This window comes from Hemitrygon akajei, chromosome 3 (assembly GCF_048418815.1).
Source record: "Hemitrygon akajei chromosome 3, sHemAka1.3, whole genome shotgun sequence".
Lineage (NCBI taxonomy): Eukaryota > Metazoa > Chordata > Chondrichthyes > Myliobatiformes > Dasyatidae > Hemitrygon > Hemitrygon akajei.
In genome coordinates, this window is record NC_133126.1 from 164,012,101 (window position 1) to 164,035,315 (window position 23,215).

A 23,215-nucleotide genomic window follows, 5' to 3' on the forward strand; every position below is an offset into this window, starting at 1 on the left:
TTCTGAATGAGAACAATGACAAGCCTTCATACCCCACAGAAAAATCCAAAGGTTCACCACCATCTGTCCAGTTGTATTTTGCTGCTATCCCTCCTCAGGAGTTACTTCTAGAATAAATGCAGTGTATTTTGGAGATGACACTCTTCAGACAGTGTCATTAACAATGGTGGAAATTAATCTTTATTGTCAATTAATGGTGAACAGTACCAAACAGTGTCACTGAGATCTTTGTGAAGGAATATTTCAAACTCTTTTATAGGCATAGATACTGTGATGAGATATGGACAAAGTCAAATGGACAAGACAAAGTGAAAATCAGCAATATTCTCACGAAGTGCAATTAGCAACAAAGATGATCATATGAACAGAAACAATCTTATCAATATCAAACCACTTACACTAACATTATTATTCTCTTACTTGAAATGCAAAGCTGTATTTAGGAAATACCTTTTCAGTGACAAACTTGTTAATATCCTCTTCTTCAGAAAGGAATTCCTTCCAACTCAGTCCTCCATCTCTCCACAAAGAACCCGCCTTCTTTCGGCTCTGTGCAGTTAAGGTTAAAATATTTAGGGTTTTGAAACTTGAAATTACATGGGTAAGTAAGTACATTCAGCCAATAATTTTTTTTAAAAAAGTATTACCATTCCTTTGCAAAGTAAACATAAAAGATCAGCAAGCAGAAGCCCAGCTTTTCCAATGGTGACAAGAGGCTTGGCCACTTCTCTGTAAAGTTTTTAAAAAACACACATTAATTTCACACAAAAAAATCTGGAGAAATTGCATCAACTTTATCTGAATATTTTGAAAACTTATGTCAATTACAACATTGGGAGACAAGCTTTTAAAAAAATCTTTAAAGAAAAAAAGATCACTGGCAAAATAAAGCATTTATTTCCCATCCATAACTGCCCTTGAGGGTAAAGGTGAGCTACTGAGTGAATGTAGCTTACAGTTCTATAGGGTGGGGAATTCAAGTGGCGAGACAAGATTAGGAACAACAATATTTGGTGATTGACACTATTGACATTGATGCAGTTGGTCTCATTTGGGTGCAGAGAGTTGAACAGATTCCCATCCAGACTCCAAAGCTATTTCAAAATACTTACTTTGACCAGCTATTTTAGCCAAAGAGGATTGTAGCTTTTTCTATTATATTTTCTTAACAAATGGTGAATCCTTGAACATTAATAACTGGAAGAGATTTAGCAGATCCATGCCACCAAATGCTACCTCAATGTCACTACACTCTTTAGTTAAAAGTGGTCATTACCTAGAACAAACTGCCCAGCATCTTCATCTGGTGATGATAGTACAAGCCAGATCATTGATCTCAATGGTGCAATGCAACTCCAAATACGAATGGAATGTTTACTTAATGGAAGAGCTACGTTATTCAGATTTTTTAAATCCTGATGGTATTTGAAGAGGTATAAGGTGGTTAATGTCCTGATTCAAATTTACCTCACAACCACCATCACCAAAACACATCAACTCATCATTTGATTAGTTAGTGAGACTTTGTTATGCCGATAAATGCAGCTATATCTGCTGACTTAACATGGATGCACTTAAGAATTAAACTGGCTGCAAACTCCACTGTAATGTAATTTGCTTGCAGTTAATATCGAGTCAATTCCCTCTACAAAGAGTGCATTTCGTGTTTAAACAGCTGCAGATTGCATTAACACTGCAAAATGAAATGTTACCTGAAAAGTTCTGCCATTGGTATACCTCCATCATGTAGCATATGAACAATTAGTTCTGCGAGATACTGCCATATATGTGGAATATCGATTTCCATATCTTCAGCTATTTCAAGGATTTCACTTAGCCTGTGGTACACAAACAAATCATAAGAACCCTCAGTGCAGAAATAAAAATATGTAACTCAAACACAGCAGAATACTGCCCCACTGTCCACATCTACCTAGCTTAATCTGACATTCATCTTATTCTATAACTTTGCCAGCCACACCCAATTCACATCACACTCTTCCGCAAAAGCTATTTATAGTCAATTTTTAAAAAAAAAAATCAAGCCCATTAAGTGCCTGTAATACAGAGGATGAAGTGGAATGGAAAGGAAGGACAAAAAATGATAATTGAGGAATCTTTGATCAAACTCTCAGAATTAAAAGCTATCAACTTTTTAAAATGATACATACAGTTAACAACATTTGGGTTAAACTTCATAGAGCATTTAAATCTTGCAGATCCATGGTGTACACATGGACCCGTTCTTACCCTTTGTAATACTGTTGCTTTGATAGAGTGTCAGTTTTTACTAGTTGATACAAAAGCATGCCCATGTGTTCTCTTGCTATTGCACTTCGTTCCAAAGTTGACTCGACCCCAGTTCGAACGAAGATGTGCAATGTCTTGGCTGACTCAAGTTCCTGTACACATTGCAATGCTTCCTAAGAAAATAAATTGAGATTTAAATTTCCTTTCTTAAATTTCACAGAATATTGTAATAGCAAATTGGCAAAATTTCCAAGTGTACAATATTTTAAAAAAATCATCTGTAGCATATTAGAAGATAATAATAATGAATTTCAAAATAAAACACCATGTTGGCAACATATTGTTACAGAACCTTTACAGTGAAAAGGATTTAAGCAGCCCCAAATGTACCCTTGAACACCTTGTCATTTAGGCAAGAAATCAATGATGCAATCTTAACCTCGATACTAAATTTCAACTTTCTCCCCTCTCACACCCTATACACCTTGACTCGGTTTTAATATAAAATATCCATCGTTCTCCTTGATTATACTATCCAAAGATTTCTGAAGTCAAGAATTACAAAATTCACCATCCTCAGAAGATAATTCTTTCTCATCACCATCTTAAATAGGTATCCTCTTATTTTAAAACTATGCTTCATCCTTCCATATAATTTTAAGTGATTACAGTAGCTCATTTTTCTATACTCTAGTGAACTACTTGAAAATGCTTCATACAATTCCTTTTCATATAACTATGTTGATGACACTCAACGGCCTTATGATCTTCTAAATATTATTACCTCCTTAATAATTAATGTCAGCAATTTCCCAGCTAATAGACGCGAGGTTCACGGGCTAAAAGTGCCTGGGCTTGTCTCCTTCCTATACTGAATAATGGCTATAAATTTCTCTGGCATCTCTCCAAGACCTACAGAATTCTGTCAAGATTATAACCAACAAATTCACAATTCCTGCAATGACTTTCCTAAAGGAACTAGAATGCAAGCCATCAGGCTCTGGGGTCTTGTGGTCTTTTAACCTCATTAGTTTATCAACCATCCTCTGTAACTTTTAGATAACTACACTATGCACTTTTCTCACCTATTGATATTTATGAAGAATTTCTTTGAATGTCAGATATATTACCTTTTATTTTCTCAGTTTTCTTTAGCCAATCCAATTTATAACCATAGTGGCTCCCTTTAAAAGTGAGAATACAATTTTCTCATCCTCAAATGAAATTTGAATTTCAGCAACATAATTCTGAGGATTATTCACAAGCTCCAAATTACATGTAACTTATCCTTGCAGCCCTACACATTTTGCTTTACACAGTGATTAAAATCTCACATGATTATTGCAGTACTTTTCAGAAAAACAACTCTTGGTAAACAATAAACACGAGGAAATCTGCAGATGCTGGAAATTCAAACAACACACACAAAATGCTGGTGGAACACAGCAGGCCAGGCAGCAACTATAAGGAGAAACACTGTCGACGTTTCGGGCCGAGACCCTTCGTCAGGACTAACTGAAAGATAGTAAGAGATTTGAAGTAGTGGGGGGGAGGGGGAAATGCGAAATGACAGGAGAAGACCGGAGGGGGTGGGATGAAGCCAAGAACTGGAAAGGTGATTGGCGAAAGTGATACAGAGTTGGAGAAGGGAAAGGATCATGGGACGGGAGGCCTCGGGAGAAAGTGGGGTGGGGGGGGAACACCAGAGGGAGATGGAGAGCAGGCAAACAACTAAATATGTCAGGGATGGGGTAAGAAGGGGAGGGGCATTAACAGAAGTTAGAGAAGTCAATGTTCATGCCATCGGGTTGGAGGCTACCCAGTCGGTATATAAGGTGTTGTTCCTCCAACCTGAGTTTGGATTCATTTTGACAGTAGAGGAGGCTATGGATAGACATATCAGAGTGGGAATGGGAAACAATAGACAAGTTTATTTATCAATTAGAAGGCTGAGGTTCTGGTAATCTCTCTGGAATGAGTGGTAGTGCATGTATTACCTATTGACTTCATTGATTTCCAAACCCATCACCTTCAGCTCCATTGCTGTGGATTCTGCCTGGAATAATTTTCCACACCACAGAACCAGCTCATTTTCAGTTCACCGGCTCTGTGGGATTGCCATAAACAAAATTCATACAGTTCGCAAATAATGAACTAGTAAATATCTGTGCCTACCTTCATGTCATTAATGTGTAAATATTCCTCAATGATGGCCTTGGATTTCTTTTCAAGTTCTTCCTCAGAGAGAGCAAGTTTATCAGATGTTGTAGATAGCGAGACTGGTTCAAGCTTAACTGGTAAATTAAAAATAATTAGAATAAATTTAATTCTTTGAATCAGTACAACTTCTCCACAATTTAGATCACTAACGCTTAATTTCCATTTTATACTTTTCAGGTACAGACATGCATGCACCTGACATACTGTTCACTTCGCACAAGCTGAAATTGTAAACAGTGAACTTTGCTGTTGGGGATAATGCCAGAAGACTACACTTCAGATAATGAATACAGCCAATAGTATCCATGCACTGCAAACCCCATACAGCACAGAAATAATCAAACACTTGTGAATTAACCGGGTCAACTGAGATCAGTAAGTGACATTTTTAAACAGTGGTTTTGGGAAATTGTAGAACAGCTTTCTGGGTCTTCTACACTGTCTGCAACCTGAAAGCATTGTTGGCACATCAATTCACTTGTATCAGGAAAGGACTTGTGCTGTGCTAATGTCCTGGGAACAGGTCTAAAATCATTTTGGAAAGGAGCAAATTAATCCTTCATTAACCATTAGAATTTAAGAACTGAAACCACTTCATAGTAGAGTAATCCCACAGTGAGTAAACAGCAAATGAATACAGGTATCACCCGCTTTACGAAAGTTTGCTTTACTTCACTTTTACAAAACACCTACATTAGTAACTGTTTTCACTAACTGAAAGAAATCCGAAGAGGATTTTCACTTTTACGAAAAAAGACAAAAAGCAAAACTAGCGTTCAGCATGTTTTGCAGCGAACTGTTATAGAGGCAGCATGTACCCCGAGCAGCGCCGCCAAGCGCCTTCCCCAGGAACTACACTCAGCATCAAGCTGCCATAGCTTTGAACTGTCTCTGTGAGCATCTGTGCTTTATGTATTTTGTGCATCCGTTTGCGAGATGTGCACTAAGGTATCAGAAAAGCCTGAAAGAGCTCGTAAAAGTGTTACACAGCGTAAAACCAGACATAATTAAGCATTTCGATCATGGTGAACAAAATAAACACATTGTGCGTGCGTTGAACTTGCCTGCATCCACCATTCGTACTACGTATTTACACGCAGAGAGAAAGAATCTTGATAACTGCCGATGTTACTATTGGTTCTGCTAGTAGCAAAGTGATCTCTCTTAGTCGGCATCCAGTAATGGATAAAATGGAAAGTCTATTGCTTGAGTGGATTGGTGTACTAGCGATAGTGAATAGCGAACAGCACCAAAGTTGTAAGTCAAACTACACTGTACATACATTATTTCTACTTTATATAGGCTGTGTACTTATTTCATTCCTGCTTTTACTATATGTTAGTGTTATTTTAGGCTTTGTGTGTTATTTGGTATGATTTGGTAGGTTATTTTTCGGGTCTGGGAACGCTCAAAAATTTCTCCCATGTAAATTAATGGTAATTGCTTCTTCACTTTACGCCATTTTGGCTTACAAAAGGTTTCATAGGAACGTTCTACTTTCAGATAGCAGGGGAAACCTGTACATAATATACTATATAGATTAAAAAATTTATCTGCAAAGGCAACCTTGGCAATGTTCCTGTTGAGGGCATCAATCAAAAAGCTGACAATTTACCAGGCTCTTTACTTCGATCTCTCACATGTCCTCTATCTCTTTCTTCGGTCATGCTGGCTACACGTCTTACTGGCTCTTGAGAGTTTCGTCGTTCTCTTTCCCTGCTTCGGTCATCAACTTCTTTGCTATAGCTTCTCTTGGTAAGTGAAGGTCTATTGCGATCACTCTTCTCAGATTTCTCAATCCGATCACTTTTGTCACCCTTTTCACTGCGTTCAATTCGTTCAAGCCGATCACTCCTCTCACTTTTCTCGTAACGTTCACTTCTTTCAAATCGGTCTCCTCGTTCACGATCACCTTTTTCACTTCTTTCACGACTTGAACTACTCCTGTTGAATACCCCCCCCAAAGAAAATAAAGATCTGTAAGAGCTCCATACTTTTACACATCTACACAAGACTCTTTAATCCTCTCCAAAGATGCTGAGAAAATGCTGAGTTCCCCCAGCATTGTGTGTTACTGAGTCAGACAATTGTTGATTCAAGTCCCACACCACAGAATTGAACAGGGGGGAAAAAACAAAAAGTATGGAGCAAGGTAGTTATTTTCTTTTAGCATATCACACACAAGGATACTGAACAAGCCACTTTATTTTAAGTACATTGCAAGGAATTGTACCTGAGCACTTAAGTTACTTCCATTACCCTGTGCTATCCTTCACTCAACAAAAATAGATCAGTTCGTTATCACATTTTGAGGGAGCTTTGTTAATTACATTCCTTTCACACTAACAATGACTGTTTCAAAAGATATTTTGTTGTTTGTGTGCCACTTTGGGACAAACCCATTGGAAATGAAATTTTGTTCCACAAACGGCTTGTGTTTCACATTAAGAGAACACTTTCAGTAAAATTTAAAATAATGTACAAGTTGCCTCTCCTGTTATCCCATTACAATCATTTGGGTTATGGAACTTCACCCTTACAGAATTCATAAATAATAACACAAATTTGAGATATGAAATAAAGTTACTTTGGGAATGTGCAAGAAGAGTCTTTGAAAAGACTAACAAAAACTGCTAGAGATCTCAGCATTTTAAAAAAGTGCACTTTTTGATGCACATATAAAAAATCGCGGTTAAGCAAGTAATAATGCAACCCTCCATAAAAGAAGTTGCCTGAATGCTTCATGTTCCTTAAAGGATTTCCAAATTAAGCAATCTCACAGTAGCAGTCAAAAGACATTCATTATGTATTTCTATCTCAGTGGAAGTCCTGCAACAAAACATGCAAATGATTAAAGGTTAATTTTCCAGTAATCAATTCTCTTGACTTGCCTGGATACAACTCTTCGTGCATCAAAATTATCTGTGGATGATGATTGCTGGAGAGCCGAAAATCTATTCAATGTGGCTGTGGCTGGCCTTCCTGAATCCACACCTAAATGTACAAATAGGAAATAGTGATATGGGTGCATTCAGCACTATTTTAAACCAATATGCATCAACTGGAGTTGATTGAGTGACTGATACAGAGTTTCTTCCCCCTCCTTACCTCACGAGGAGGGAATAATTCTTATGATAACTTGAAATAAAGAAGCCTCATAGTCCACCCTCACAAGCCACACACAACCCATAAAAGTCTGGCAAAACAGAATACACTCCAATAGAAATACAAGTTCAAGACATCAAGACATTTTTTTATATTTATGAATTATCAGATACACATTCAAATAATAAATTATTAAATAAGGCAGTCATCATGAGTGATCTGGCTAAAAGCAGTTTATAGATCTTCTTGGTTCAATATATTGCCCTTTTCAAATTTTATGCCACAATCAAATTAAGCACCTATAATAGCTATTGCTCACCAAACTGATACAATAAACTATGCAGATAAACTGGTAGTTTGGATATTGGTTTGAAGTACAAATAACAAATTTCATGAAATATAGCAAGTAAATCTGAGAAGTGGCTGAATTTACTCATCTTTATGACAGATGTGGTCAGCATTTACTTCTTACAAAGCAAAAGGCATTTGCCTCAAGGCATGCAAGCCCCCAGAGCAGTTACTTTTTAACCTCTCCTTAGAGCCTGCAACTTGCTCTTTCACAGGTTGTCAATTCTCCTTTGATTTTATTACTAAGGGGTCACTTATGATAACCAATTAACCTACAAACATATCCTTGGAAAGGTGGGAAACAGAGCTTCCAATGGAACCCCATGCAGTCACAGGAAGATTGTGCAAAATGCACAAGACAGTGGCCGTCAGGAACAACTCAGGTCCTTGAAGCAATGTGGCATCAGCTGCCCCGCCTTTACTGACACAAAGCATTTTCCTTTACAATGATACTGAAGCATCATTTTAGACCACACACTAAAATAGAAGTATTGCTGGTGTGCTTGTGCCAAATCTAAAAGTGACTCTAGAACATACAAATTGCAGGAGACGGAGTAATTTAAAATTTAAAACCAGAAGACAAAATTGGCAGACAAGAAATAGTTTTTGCATTAGTCAATTTACTTTTCAATCATTTTGAGTATTTAGGTTAATGTTTGCAACTTGCTTACTCTTAATTCAGGAGCTTAATTACTGAAACACTAGTGCAACTGTAACAGCATTTAATTACACACATCAAAAGCAATTCTTCCAATAATTCAAGCATTGAGGGGAAAGTTCAAACTGTTTCTATATTGGCCATAGTGACTTTCTTACAATATTTAACCTTGACGTTACCTGCATCACTAGGTTTGCTTCCAGATCCACCACTGCTCCCTTTAACCCAACCACCAAGTCGACCTGCAGGTGCTAGCACTTGATTGTTGTAATCCATAGCCCCAGCCTGTTTTGTATAGACAAGGTAAAGAATTCAAGTTATTAAATACAATTAATGATTGTTATTTTTAAATGAAAGTTACATTTCGGTAAACAAATCCCTTACCTTACTAATCTTACTTAACCTACTGGTATCAATAGGCCTGCTGCTTTTGGCAATCGGTACAGTATTCCAGCCTGCTTCATCAGTTCCTTGACTTCCTCTACCACCTACACACAGCAATATTTTGTAATTGAAAAAACCAATGTATAAAACCCAAGTCAAATCACACACAAAACTGGTTTACACGTTGTTAGAATAAGCAACAGAGTCTTAGGTCTGTGTGCAGTTTAAACAGGAAATCAAAAATACCATTTATACTGACAAGTCATTTTTACCATTACCAATGAATACAGGTTCAGCAGATTCATTCAAGAGTTGGAAATTTTTCAGCAGACATAATATGCATGATGGACAGTGATTTGCAATGGTTGGACTATAATGGTCACTTGATTACTAGGAAGACACCAGTTAAAGATGTGCAAGTATTTGAACCAAAGTCAAATATTCAGAAGCAAAATTTGTGAAAAGGGGAAATGACTGCAGTAAAATATCCAACAGATTCTAACAGCCTGCTTTAGAATTATGCCTGTGTTGCCCTTAAGGTATTTGTTTAGCTTTATTACATTTTCGCTTTAGTAATTCATTTGTAATTATTTTCTACTTAAAGGTTGTTGATAGTAAATTCGTTGTCTGTGATGTATCGCGGCATGTGATGACATCACACCCGGTTTCGCCGCGTCTTGTGGGAAAATACTGGTTTGGAGAAACGGGAAGGAGGGGGCTTGTGTGTGCAGGATCAGCGCAAGGAAAGTTTCTTTCTACGCACTAAGAAACATCATAGAAGCAACGCCTTAAGTTCATAAGATAATTGATATGTTGAAGTAAAAATGTTAACACTGATTCTGTTAAAAGTAATGACGGTTCATAAAGTTTATTTTCTTGTGTTATTGAAAGCGTTACTGGACAGTTTGTGTTGAAGTGTATTTAAAGCCAGTTGATGGTGTAGGTAGATTCTGACTATGTTGTACGTTTATGAGACTTTAATATAGTTTGTTGTAGTTCTACTTTTGCAAGTATTTATGATGTAGATGTGATGTCAAGAAGGAAACAAATACTGTATATATTTTGTACTGTTTTATCAACAGTTTTCACCATATGTTAATGTGGAAGAGTGAACAGTAAACGGTTAATCTTACTGGGACCATGCCTCATTGACTACGGTTTACCTCGGTGTTTAGTTCAGAGTACTTACACCTGAATGAGAACACTACAATGCCAGTCCACCACAATTCAATTCAGTTTTCCCTGATGTAAAATGTTTCAAACTAATGGAATAAAATAGTTCCAGAATAATGACTACACATAGAAATGAAGAGAGACTGCTTATCAGCATCAGTATTGAACTCACCTGTGCTACTACTACTGCCTCCACCACCTCTCCTTTTATCTTGCTTAGATAGCAGCTGTTGTTGTACTCTTAAATGCTGTTGATGCTCTTCTATTTGTGCTTCTCTGTGTATCTGTTCTAATGTCTTAGGTCCCTGATCACCTCTTCGAGGCACCCAGTTATTCTGCAAATAAACAATTCAATAACCAGACATTTTCTTCCATAAATAACATTATTTTCCACCGCAGTACCCAAAACATCTATAGTCAATTATTTCAATCAATGCGTTCTAGCATCAGAGGAAACATGTCGATTCAATTATACATTGGAAATACTGCTGTACAGAAATGTTATAGGCTTAATGGCTTTTTGTTGGCTGTGTTGTCCAAAACCAAATAATTGCAGACATTGAGAAGCTGACACTAACTAGATCAGAAAAATTTTCATAACCATAGAGAGACTTTGAAATAGATTTACTATAGCACTGATCTGTCAGATAAAACTACTACCTTATGAAATACTGCAGGAAAAAAAATCCAAATGGAGGTTTTTGTTTACACAATAGATACAGATCATTTACCATCTTTTTTTTAAAAAAAATTAACTCACTTGTCGCAGATCAATTACATCTTGTACCATAAAGCGAATCCTAGATGAAGTTTTCCTTTCTTTGATAATTTTTTCCATTTGGTTAAAATATTGATCCATTCTAGGCTATAAAATACAAAAAGGTAATATTTTCTGCATAAAACAGCCAAATACATCTAGACCAAATCACGCCTTTTCCACCATGCATTTAAGTAAAATTTCTTAAACTTACTTTGGCTTTTTCAAAATCCAAATCTTTGCCTATCGTAGTTAACAACCTACATAGGCACTCCAGTGATTCCTCATCGTGATTCTTTAGCAGCTTCACTATACAGTCATGCATAATAGGTTCTGTCAACATTTTTAGTTTGAAGAGTTCACCAATAAACTTGATATTGCCTAGTGACCGTCGCCTGCCTTTATCTCTGGCATCCTTTAGCTCCTCTTGGAGACGAGTTTTCTCTTCAGACTGAAATGGAGAATTAAAGGCAATTTTAGAGGGCAATAGAAACTCAGTGTAGAAACAGAAGACTGTCGGTAATAGAAGTGAGGAACTAAGAGAACCACATAACTGTAGTGGCACAGCAATTAATTAGATTGCTAATCCAGAGATTTAGATCTAATAAATCTAAACACAATAAATTAAACAAAAAGTGATGTTAAAGCAATGAAGTAATAAGTCATGACTGAACAACTGGATTGTTTTTCTAACATTTCAGTTGATTTAATCACACCCCTTGGGACCAATATCTAAGACCATAAGACATGGCAGCAGATTTAAGCCACTTGGCCCTTCGTCTGCTTAGCCATTCCATCATGGCTGATTATTCCTCTCCACACCATTCTCCTGCCTTCTCCCCACCATTCTCCTGCCTTCTCCCCGTAACTTTTGCTGCCCTGACTAACCAAGACCCAATCAACCTCCACTTTAATATACTCAATTACTTGACCTCCTCTGTTGTTTGTGGTAATGAATTCCATGGATTCACCACCTTCCGGCTAAAAAAATACCTTTTCTTTCCTGTTCTAAATCACTCAATTCTGAGCCTGTGCTCTCTGATCCTAGATTCCTCCAATATAGGAAACATCCTCTTCACATCCACTCCATCCAGGCCATTCAATATTCGATAGGTTTCAATAAGAACTCACACCCTCATTTTTATAAACCAGTGAGTACAGACCCAGAGCCAAATGCTCCTCGTACATTAACTCTTTTATTCTCAGAATCATTCTCCTGAAATTCTTCTGGACCCTCTCCAATGCCAACACATAAGGGACCCAAAACTACTCACACTACAGTGCAGTCTGACCAATGTCTTCTGAAGCCTCAGCATCGCATTCTTGCTCTTATATTCTAATCCTCTTGAAATAAGTGCTAACGTTGTATTTGCCTTCCTTACCACTGACTCAACCTGCAAGTTAACTTTCAGGTAATCTTGCACGAGAGCTCCAAAATCACTCTACACCTCTGATTTGTGAATTTTCTCCCCATTTAGAAAATAGTCTTTGTCTTTATTCTTTCTATCAAAGTGCACGACCATACACTTCATTGACCATTGTCCAAGTCCCTTTGCAGACTCTCTGCTTTCTCAATACCACCTGTCACTCTACCCACCTTTATTTTGTCTGCAAATGGCCAGAAAGTTGTCAATTCTATCATCCCAAGCAGTTGGCATATAACATGATAAGAAGCAGTCTCTATACTGATCCTTGCAGAGCACTAGTCACTGGCAGTCAACCAGAATAGGCCACCTTAATTCCATCTCTTTGCCTCCTGCCAGTCTTCTTTCCATGCTGGTATGTAGTCTGTAAAATCATGGGGTCATTAAGCAGCCTCATGTACAGCATCTAGTCAAATGCCTTCTGAAAATCCAGGTAAACAACATCCACCGACTCTTTAGACTATCCTGCCTGTTATTTTTGCAAAGAGTTCCAACAGGTGTCACACAAGATTTCTCCTTAACAAAACCATGCTGACTTTGGATTACTTTATCACGCACCTCCAAGTACCCTGAAATCTGATCCTTGATAATAGACTCCAACAGCTCCAACTTTTGAAGTCAGGCTACCTGACCTTTAATTTATTTTCTTCTCCCTCCCTTGAAAGAGTGGAGTGACATTTGTAATTTTCTAGTCCTCTGAAACCATTCCAGAACCAAGTGATTTCTGAAAGATCAATACTAATGCCTCCACAACATCTAAAGCTACTTTTTTCAGAACCCTGGGGTGTAGCCCAAAGCTCACCTGCCTTTCCTAAAAATACTCCTTGCATTGAAACATACACAACTCAGACCACTATTCAAATTTCAAGATTGTAGATGGTGACATATGTACTTTGATAATAAATTACTTTAAACTTTGAACCATGCTCAATCTTCCAATTCCAAACTGCATGTAGGCTTAAAAACATCATGTAGACCCTACAGCCCTCCACTATCTGCTCTGGGGCTCTAGTTCCCAGCTCCCTGAAACCCCACAAAGATATTAATTATCCTCCAGTTCAGATGCAAACCATCCATTCTGTACAGGTCCCACTTTCACTGGAAGAGCACCCAATGATGCAAAAATCTGAAGTCCTCCCTCCAGCATCATCTCCTTAGCCACATGTGACAAGATTCCCAATGGTAGACTCATTTATAAAGTCAGGAGGCATGGGATCCAGGGAAACTTCGCTGTGTGGATTCAGAATTGGCTTACTCAAAGACAAAGTTTGGTAGTAGATAGTCACTGACTAGTGGTGCTCTGCAGTGACATTTAAGAGACTCTTAGATATGCACGCAGATTTAAAAAAAAGGTGGTTAAATGGATCTTGAAGTTAAAAGGTGGGCACAACAACTTGGGCTGAAGGGTTTGTACCATGCTGGAATTTGTATTTTGAACTTAATGGCGGACAATGTCAGGATGAACAAAACACATGTAAAAATCACTCTTTAAAACCACTCAGATAAAAATATCTTCATCAGCAGAGCAAAAAGCGCTGAACACTTTCCATCAAGTGTCACCAATGTTAAATGACACAAACTTTCTTGCATCAACCAAAGAAATGAGAGACACAATGAACTTCATTTACATCTAAAATAATGTTAAGAATAAATTACCTAGATACTAGTCAAAGACCTCTAAAACAGGAAAAGGTGTAAGTAAAACTCTAATAACTCAGACAAAAAGCCTACATCTCAACCATGTTTAGAGTTGAGAAGCTCCAAGATAACCAGAAGACAGCTATATTTAAAAAGGCAACGACAGGAGTGCAGCACTATTTATAACCGACAAAAAAAGCCCTGTACTACCTATGAAACCATCTTACAAGTAGTACTGAGTGAATGCTAACAACAGGATCAGTGACAACTACTAACTCCAGTTCCGTCAAAGCTCACATGAAATAATCACATTTTAAGGGATTAGAAGCTGTCAATTCCCTAATAAATTTGAAAATAGAAGGAATAGAAGAAATCATTGCTAGAAAGTATGGCTCATTTCTCTGCAAGTTTTGTGGGACCTTACACCAAATCACCTAATGAAATAATATTAACAGTCATACTACTCTATTGACTACAGTACTTCCTCAATTTATATATTAACCATATAAACAATTAAGAACTGTAGAATAAATGCAGCATTCTATACTTGGATTTTGGAGGTTACTATCAAAATACACCAGTTTTTGAGGACTGCTGAGATGGCATTCTTGTCTAAACTGCATCCCCCATAATGTGAAGTGACTCTCAGCTTTAACACAGCAGTCAAGAATCATATCATATGATTGCATGTTGCTACGTGAATGGAGATGGCTAAAGCAAAAGCCTTGTTGGTGTCACAGATCCCGATTTGTTACCTGATCATTTGATCACACTGGATAGCTTGGGTGAAATGAATCAGATCCTTAATATGGCTTACACTATCCTATTTCATTAGTGCAAAGCAAAGTCATCAGACCTATCTTGTTTACTTTGTGCTTGAACAGCAGACTAATGTTCAACTTTTTCAAATAATATTTACTGAGTTTGCATACTTCTGAATAAATGGTGAAATTTTGGTTATTCTTAGCTTAGCGAACACAACTTAAACTATATAAGAAAAATGGAAGCTTGAGAATGAATGAAAAGAAATAACTTCAAATGAAGTAGCTTTATCAGTTGTATTCCACATCCATTCAAGTTTGCGTCATTTCAATACAATGCTATTACCAGCACAACTGGTCAAAGTGAAAAAGTGTAAGTAAGGAGCCATATACACAGAAGTATACAATCAAGCAGACTGGCAGCCGGAGAAATATATTGTCAAAAAGCCACTTTAAACACTTGCGATTTTGTAAAAAAGGAAAAAGTTCAATTGGAAACAGCCATTTCTAGGGACCTAAGTAAGAAAACAGGTGGAATCAAGAGGAAAGAGAACCCTGTCATTGCAGCGTTACAACACACTGATCTTGACGCGAGACTGCATGTTCAGGGTTGGGGTGAGAGAGGGGCATATCCACAAGTGAGAGATTAGGTCATTAGGAAAGAGGGCAATGAAGGGGAAGCATTATGTACAAAGGGTGAAATACGAATGTGATGTTGCTGTAGAGACCAATGGAGAAAAGCAGTTAAGATAATCTTGTTTTCAAATTACATTTGGTAAGCAGCAAATGTGGAAATAAAAGCAAGGAAACCATGATTTATACTTCTGTGTATGGGCTACATGACTTTTACTTTTGCGTAGAGCTCTAAGCCGTAGCGAGCATGCGCTGGTGTGCGCCAAAACACCAGTTGGCGGTGGGGTTTCTATGCCACTGTGTTAAGTTTCTGGAGAGACATGGACTAGGAAATGCACTTCAAACATTTTCGCATGTCGGCAGGTAGATTTGACGATTTGGTTCCATCTATTTTGCATCGGTGTACAGACATGGCAGAGAAGAAGCAACCTGAAATGTGTAGGGGGAAATGCGATACTACAAAGCGGACCAATCACAGTTGCTGCAGTCTGCGTCGCCGCAACGCACAAGTTACTTTTTTGGGGAGGTGCATGTCACCCTATGGCGTAGATACAACGCAGAAGTATAAAACAGTTGCTTGGTTAAAAAGCAACTGCTTATAAAGCCTGGTTGTTTAATGCAGTAAGCTGTTAAAAACAGTACAGCAGAATTGGGGACAGAATTCCTTTAGCCTTGGTAAAGTAGGAATGAATGGGACTACTACATAGTTATTAACAAACTATACAACAGAATGAACAAATGGCTCTATAAAGATTTTGCCTGTGCCCAAAGCTTGAACACATGCATACAATTCAAGGTTGCAAAAACTGAATTGGTGACAAATCAGAGAACCTGCCTGGAGGACAATGTATTCACATATAAGGAAAACTGAGAATTTAAATTTATGGAAATAAAGTTGGCATCTAAAGAACTAATGAGCATTGAGCAAATTAATCATTTATTATCTGCAAACATTGATATTTTACCTTTTGAAGGGATTAATAAAATGTACAATTGATAAGCTATGGGCAATTAACTTTGTTCTATGAACATATCATCAACACTGCACTACTAGATCAAAACCATATTACACATCCTAAGTAACGCACGAGCAAACAGAATTACTATGGGTCGCAATCCAAACCAAAAATTTTTTTTAAAAGTTTATTACCATAGCTGCAGCATCAATTTCCTTCTGTTTTTTGTCTATTACAGCATCATCATCTTTATCTTTTTCAAACTCCTTCTGACATCTGTTTAAGAGCAACTTACGGAAATTTACAGTTGCACCAGGTTTGTCAGGGATTGGTACTTTCAACTGTTGAAAGTGCAAATGAGAAAAGAAAATCCAGTAAGAAACCAACATTTTAAATTACAACACCATGTACTCTTAATTTTGCAAATTCCACATTCAATACAACTGGCCTTTGAAAAAAGACAAAAATCACCCTCTACATAAAATACAACATCCAGTGAACTGAAATATTAACCTATCATTGGATTTATTTTTGCCCTTCAATAATGGTCATTTAACAATAAACAGGAATGTATTAACAGTTCTACAGATCAAAATTTGGGTGCCACGGTAATACAATGGTTAGCTCGAGGCCATTACAGCTTGGGATACTAGAGCTTCAAGCTCAATTCCGACGTCCTCTGTAAACAAGTTTATACGTTCCTTCCCATGTGCCTGTGGGAACTGTGCCAGTTTCCTCCTACAGTCCAAATCCATGCCGGTTAGTAGGTTAAATGGTTATGAAAATTATCCTGTGATTAAACTAGGGTTAAGATCAATGGGTTGCTAGGTGGGGTGGCATGGCTTGGTGGACCAGAAGGACCTGTTATGCACTGTATCTAAAATAAATAAAAGCAGCTTCACTCTGCATTTTTAGAACAATTCACACAAGCTGCTTGTAATTCAACTGAAGAAATTATTGAATCCATTAAAGATGTGTTCAAAACACAGGCGTAAATACTTCGCAGCTGAAGAATAGTATGTATTAATCACAGCAAAGGTTTCAGCTACTACACAGATTAAATCAGTGCTTTCAAATTTCCTCTGGTTACACTCATATTCCTAAGTATTAAAAGGGTACTTACAGTAGTAAGACAGCGGCACATGTTGGCATAGGCAACAGAGAAGTTTGGTTCTGAGATTGCTTTTTCAAACACCAGATCAATAACACCTTTTAGCCTTTCTTCATTATCAATTGTCAATTCTGCAACTTGTTTCATCAACTGCTGGAACATCTGTGGTGTCAGCTTATTCAAAATACTGCGGACCTTACGGAACAGCTCCTAAACAACAAAAACAATTTTAGATTCCTCTGGCTAAACAATCACAGAAATAAATGCCACACTTTTTGTGTATACAATTTTTATATTTGCATTCATTAATCAATCTATATATAATGATCTGTTCAAGTGCTTGATGGTGAGGAGGGTGTATGGGGTGTGATTCAAGCTAGCAACTTGTAATCCAAGGAAAACTTCAGAATAGAATGAAGACTTAGTTTGCACTTGATGTTATAGACCTTAGCAAAACAGGTGTTTCTTTAAGTGAGGAATTAGGGCTAGGAGGTAGGTGATTCATCACTAGCTACTCTTGTATCACTTCAGGAAGAAAGCGACAAGTCACAAAGCAACTCAATGTGATAAAATGCTCGTCAGAAAGGGATCTACTTTCATTAAAGCAAGCTCAAGGAGAATTTCAATTATGGTGGAAAGTAAACCCAATCATACACAAGATAGGTAAAAGTATTTTCACCCATAAGCTTAATAAAGCACATCTTGCTTTAAGTATCATTTAGCTGTCAATTACAGAATTGCAGTGTTAGTTAAACAATAGATTCAGAACATCCTACTTCTATGCCAAATCTTGCTTACAAAATGTAATGTGATTCCCTCAATGCCACATACACAATTTAAAACAAAGGTTAATGGCAGTCACTTGGAAATCAACATGCTGTTTTACTCTGAATCCATTTTCAAGACTGCAATTCTATGTGGTAAGGATCACATTAATATTTCAAGGGCCCACCCTGAGCTGCCTCTAACTCTTTATAGTTACCAAAATGGAACAAAGGCACAATACAGGCAGTCCTGGGTTACGTACGAGTTCCGTTCCTGAGTCCATCTTTAAGTCCAATTTATACGCGTCAGAACAAGTACATCCGGTATTATTTAGCGTCAGTTCGTCAAACGTTTGTCTTAGTATACGGTATACATTTTACCTTTCTATGCATATAAAACACTTAAGAAACGTATGTATTCCAATAATTAAACCACTGTGCTGCTTAGTAATAGTTGTAGCTTTCATCGGGGCAGGGCATTCCACATGCTCCATTATTCTCACTTTATCCGTTATCCGTTAAAATTGTTCCGATCGTTAACTGACTATAGTCTAACGATTTTCCAATGACCAATGAAGTTTCACTTCTTTCCAAACGCTTTATTATTTCCACTTCATTTTCAATCACGATCGCTTCCCGTCAATGGAACAGAAACACTGTGGGCGGTGGGTCCCGAGCTGCGCCGGCTCCCGAGGTCCACCGGGTCCTAAGGACCACCGTACTGAGACAGGCTAAATGAGACAAGTGGGGGCTGTGCTGGGTTTGGGTACTTGTTCCTCCACAATATTCCGCATGGTAATTTTAACTGGAGGTGGCAGGTTTTTTTTTTACAAGGTCGAGTTGCGAGCTCGACATCAACCTGGCACAGATGGTACGGGAGTCACTGGATCGACATCAACCCGGCTACTGGAGCGGTCTGTCACTGGATCGAACTCACTGATCTCACTGCGCCACCAGCTGACCGGAATGGGGGGAGGGACGGGGTCAGGGCGAATCTTACTAAGAAAAACTTAAGCCAAATACAAAGTTAAACACTCAACACAGTGTCAATGGCAACGACTTAAAATGGCGTACGGAGTCGCAATCCGACTTAAAATGGCCGGCAGCATTCTCCTTCCTTGGTTCATAAGTACGAGTTGCCCGTAAGTTGGACATTCGTAACTTGGGGACTACCTGTATTGCCAAATATCCAATCAAACAAATGGAGTTTATTTTTGTAAGAATAGCTTGGCAAAATGAGAGGAAATATTAATGCCGCAATTATCTGGCAGCAGTTACAGATCCAACCAGCAGAACAAGCAAAAATTCTCCCACCGCATCACAAATCAGCATAATCATGCTCCCCAAAATCAGGGAGTTGAATTAAAAAGCTGATCAACTCAGAGCATCTCCCAACTGATTTGTAACCAAACAGTCAAAGCCTGCCATTTGGCTGCTTTAAAAATATTTTGTAATTATTAAAATTCACGTTCACCAGATAATAAATTGAGGATCAGAGGGAAAATCAACATCTAATACAAAATCTAAAAATTCTGAAGTAGAATGTCAATAATTTTTGAAATGGTTACCAGTGTTTTTATCATCTCTGGGTCATCCTCATCAAGTTGTTTCTTCACTGAAGGTTTCCAAGCATGTTCTGCCTTCTTAAGTTGTATGTCATCGTTTAGGGATACAGTTGCAATAATTTTACGAGGTTCTTTTCTCTGGCCTGGCTGAGATCTTCGTGGGCCTACACCTGAAGGCTATAAAATAATTGAAAATGCACACAACTGGTCTTTGAAGGAAAATGCTTCTTATGTGTTAGCACTGAACTATTAATTTAATTCAAATACATAATAGAAGGAATTCTGAACTACACAAAATTAAACAAAAAATTAACAAATAAAATTGTTAAGACATCATTTGAGACCAGCAATTTAGAATACATGAAATACTCCATATCAATTAGCAGATGTTTCAATATATTTGGCTTCTCAGAAGTTTGGACTATGATTAACCTCACAGTGCTTATTTAGCATTCAGCCCAAATGAGGACAGGGAACAAATAAGCAATTTTGCCATTGTGTTTTGGAAATAACTTACATCAAGTGCCTCTTGGTTCAGGAGGATGTGAGGCAAGAAAGAACTAAACACCTCAAGCGCACAGTACAATATTAAGAAATTCCAACTTATAATAGTGTAACATGTTACACTATTATGAGGATGATAGATCAAAACTTGTCAGAGATTCTAGTAATGGATGAGAGGTTATAAATATGGATGGGTTAAATGAAATTTCTCCTAGCTTCAGTTTTCAACTCCAGTAATGGAGGACAGTCAAGATGAAAGCAGTAACGATGTGAAAACCTAAAATAGAACTAAGCCAGCTTCTAAATACATAGAAATACAGAATCTGGAGATACAGTTGGTAGCCATTCACTAAAAAGTGTTATGTACAATTCTTTGTAAGGTACTACATTGAATCTTTATGCTTTAAAGATATAATAAACACAAACACCTGACAATCAATAAAAACTATTAGTTAGAAAAGGGATTGTTCAGGGAACTAAAAGTAAACTAATCACCAGAAACTGATGATTTGCTTTCCAAGCTTCTTGACAGAAGACTGCAAAAGATTACTACAAATGATGATTGTCCACAATTCTCTAGGTTTTAAGTTTAGCCTGAAAAGATTTGAAGGCATCAAATCTAATTATGCAGAAAAGAGAAAATGGAAATAGTTGGTCTAATTCAGTTGCCAAACCACACAAATTCATATTAAATGTGCAATAAGGAACTAAAAAAAATCACAAAAATTGACAGACAAAACATACACAGCAGAGTACAGAGCAAACAGGATATTGTCCAACCTCCCTTTGCAGTAAAGGCCTACTTGAAGCAATGTCTTGTTGTAAATGTACAGGGCTTTGACAAGACCCTAGTATGTGTACTGCACAGAATTCAGATCTCTACACCCATGCATTCAGAAGTTTTGGTGACTTTGTTAGATCAAAGCTAAAGATACTAAGAGTGACAACAAACATAATTTTCTCTTCCTTGGAGTTTAGAAAATAATAGCTCAGCAATTTAGAACTATGATGGAATAGGAAGACATTTTTATATGCTTAAGGTGATTTGAAGAGTACTCCAATCTTTGTATACTCAAATTTAAAAGACCTAATTGGGATATGAAAGTTCAGGATTTACCATGATCTCATTGAATGGATAAGAGGAATTGTGCAGCTTACTCCCATCTCTGTTTCCAGAGGTTAAGTCTTCCACTCTTTACAGTTCTTTTTAGTTAAACACAAGTTAGTAACATTAACATTTTTACTAAAGGTTATCAGCTTCAAAGCATAAAACTTCTCAAAAGTGAAGCTCTGACATTAACAGGAACACCATAAAGCTTTGAATGGTTAGCTACTGTACTTTCAAGCTGTTTGCTTTCATAAAATATTCAGTACTATGAAGAATTCTCATTAGTTATACCAAACGGCAGTTTTTCAAATTTGCCACAAGTGCTTGAGCTTAAATACTGAAATATTAGCAACCTTTGCAGGATGTAACCACCTTCAAATATCTGATGTTAACACTGACTGATCATAGTCTCAGAAGCTTAACTTACTGGTCCTCTTCCAATTGGCTGTCGTCCTATTTGTGCGAAGGATGGAGTGAAGTCTGGTCCACAGTTTATACCCACTAGTCGGCTTGGCTCAAGAGGACGAAGTGGTGTCTTGTTCGCCTGTATAATCAAAACACCAAATAAATACTCAATAAAGTGGAATCCAGCTTAAGCCACCCATGCAAAGCCAAGCTCAATCACCTACAGATAACCCTGTGTTTTACAACACAAATTTTGCTATTTCACACATTGACTGCAAAGAGTCAAAAGACAAGGGAAATTTACACTTACTACACAGGAGATGCCCAAAGTTGTTTCAAAGAGAACATTTTTCATGTCAAGACAGAAGTCCGTTAGCAAAACGTGCTACCAACATTTTTATATACATTTGTCATGGTATGTGATTATATACATGCTACACAAAATGGCAGGTAACACTTGTTTGACCTCACATGAATAATATTCTGATATGTGCTGCTGGAGAGTTTAGAAACCACATCCCCTCTCATTTCGACCTTCAATGATTATCTGTTCCTTTTGCTCCTTCCAGATTATACCTATACCCTCTGTCCCCAAGCTTAATCACCTCTCTCAATCCCTACTTTTCCAACTATCTGCCCTGCATCTCTAGTCTCCAACCATAAGCTGGATGCCTCTGAACAAGCTACCCTTTTAGCATTCTTTAGACAGGGAATAAATCAATGTTTGGAAAATAGAGCAGTTACATTTTGAAGTGTTATAATGTTTTTATATTTTAAAAATGCAGGATAAACTCAATACTCTATTTCAAATTGACCTAGACAAAGGCAAAAGATCCTCGTTTTATTTGGATGTGGAGGTTGAAAGAAAGATGGAGGAATAACATTACTCAACACAGGCAGAGTATTCCTCATTCTTTGAGAGAAGCTCAACCTCCACATACAAAGATTCTTTCCTGTCTACTGCTCATTTTCATTCTGACCTGGAGTGGTTTAGAACCATATTATTTGGGCTGTTTTCATTTTGCTTGATAATACCTTCCTTGCTAGAATGTTATAGTATGTCAACTAACCTTCAAAAAAAGGAACCCAATAAAAAATTAAGTAACAAAGTAACAAGAGCAAGATCAAATGATTTGTTCCACAAGGTAAATGTGATAAAATGCATTCCTGTACTACTTAGTCTATCAGAAAGACTGCCTTTTTAATATAAAAAATTGATAACAGTGGGACAGTGGTCCAAAAGTGAAATAATCTTGGAGAGCATGCAATAAGTACTGATGGATTATTAGGTACTTTCTTCAAGAAAACTAAAGTTGAAGAAAGGAATAGGATAAAGAAATACTATTTAGAAAAATAAATATCAGATTACAATGTGTAGCTTGAACCAAACACATGCACAATAGCAATTAAAAACATTGCAGACCACATCTGACTCCAGTTACTCGGAATTG

The 23,215-nt window shown here is 37.4% G+C and overlaps 1 protein-coding gene across 4 annotated transcripts in view; it reads right to left on the reverse strand.

Moving 5' to 3' along the window:
- The window catches only part of eif4g1a (eukaryotic translation initiation factor 4 gamma, 1a), a 96,915-nt gene that overhangs the window by 6,128 nt on the left and 67,572 nt on the right, over positions 1 to 23,215 (reverse strand). For all 4 annotated transcript variants that reach the window (XM_073041216.1, XM_073041217.1, XM_073041219.1 and 1 more), the window contains 16 exons: positions 21,787 to 21,903; positions 19,751 to 19,924; positions 17,431 to 17,628; positions 16,502 to 16,648; positions 11,110 to 11,346; positions 10,899 to 11,003; positions 10,311 to 10,473; positions 8,966 to 9,069; positions 8,761 to 8,866; positions 7,362 to 7,464; positions 6,086 to 6,414; positions 4,426 to 4,544; positions 2,251 to 2,423; positions 1,713 to 1,838; positions 648 to 729; positions 451 to 549 (listed from right to left, as the gene is read on the reverse strand). In XM_073041216.1, the coding sequence (XP_072897317.1) occupies positions 451 to 549; positions 648 to 729; positions 1,713 to 1,838; positions 2,251 to 2,423; positions 4,426 to 4,544; positions 6,086 to 6,414; positions 7,362 to 7,464; positions 8,761 to 8,866; positions 8,966 to 9,069; positions 10,311 to 10,473; positions 10,899 to 11,003; positions 11,110 to 11,346; positions 16,502 to 16,648; positions 17,431 to 17,628; positions 19,751 to 19,924; positions 21,787 to 21,903 (2,382 nt within the window). The remainder of the gene's footprint in view (positions 1 to 450; positions 550 to 647; positions 730 to 1,712; positions 1,839 to 2,250; positions 2,424 to 4,425; positions 4,545 to 6,085; positions 6,415 to 7,361; positions 7,465 to 8,760; positions 8,867 to 8,965; positions 9,070 to 10,310; positions 10,474 to 10,898; positions 11,004 to 11,109; positions 11,347 to 16,501; positions 16,649 to 17,430; positions 17,629 to 19,750; positions 19,925 to 21,786; positions 21,904 to 23,215) is intronic.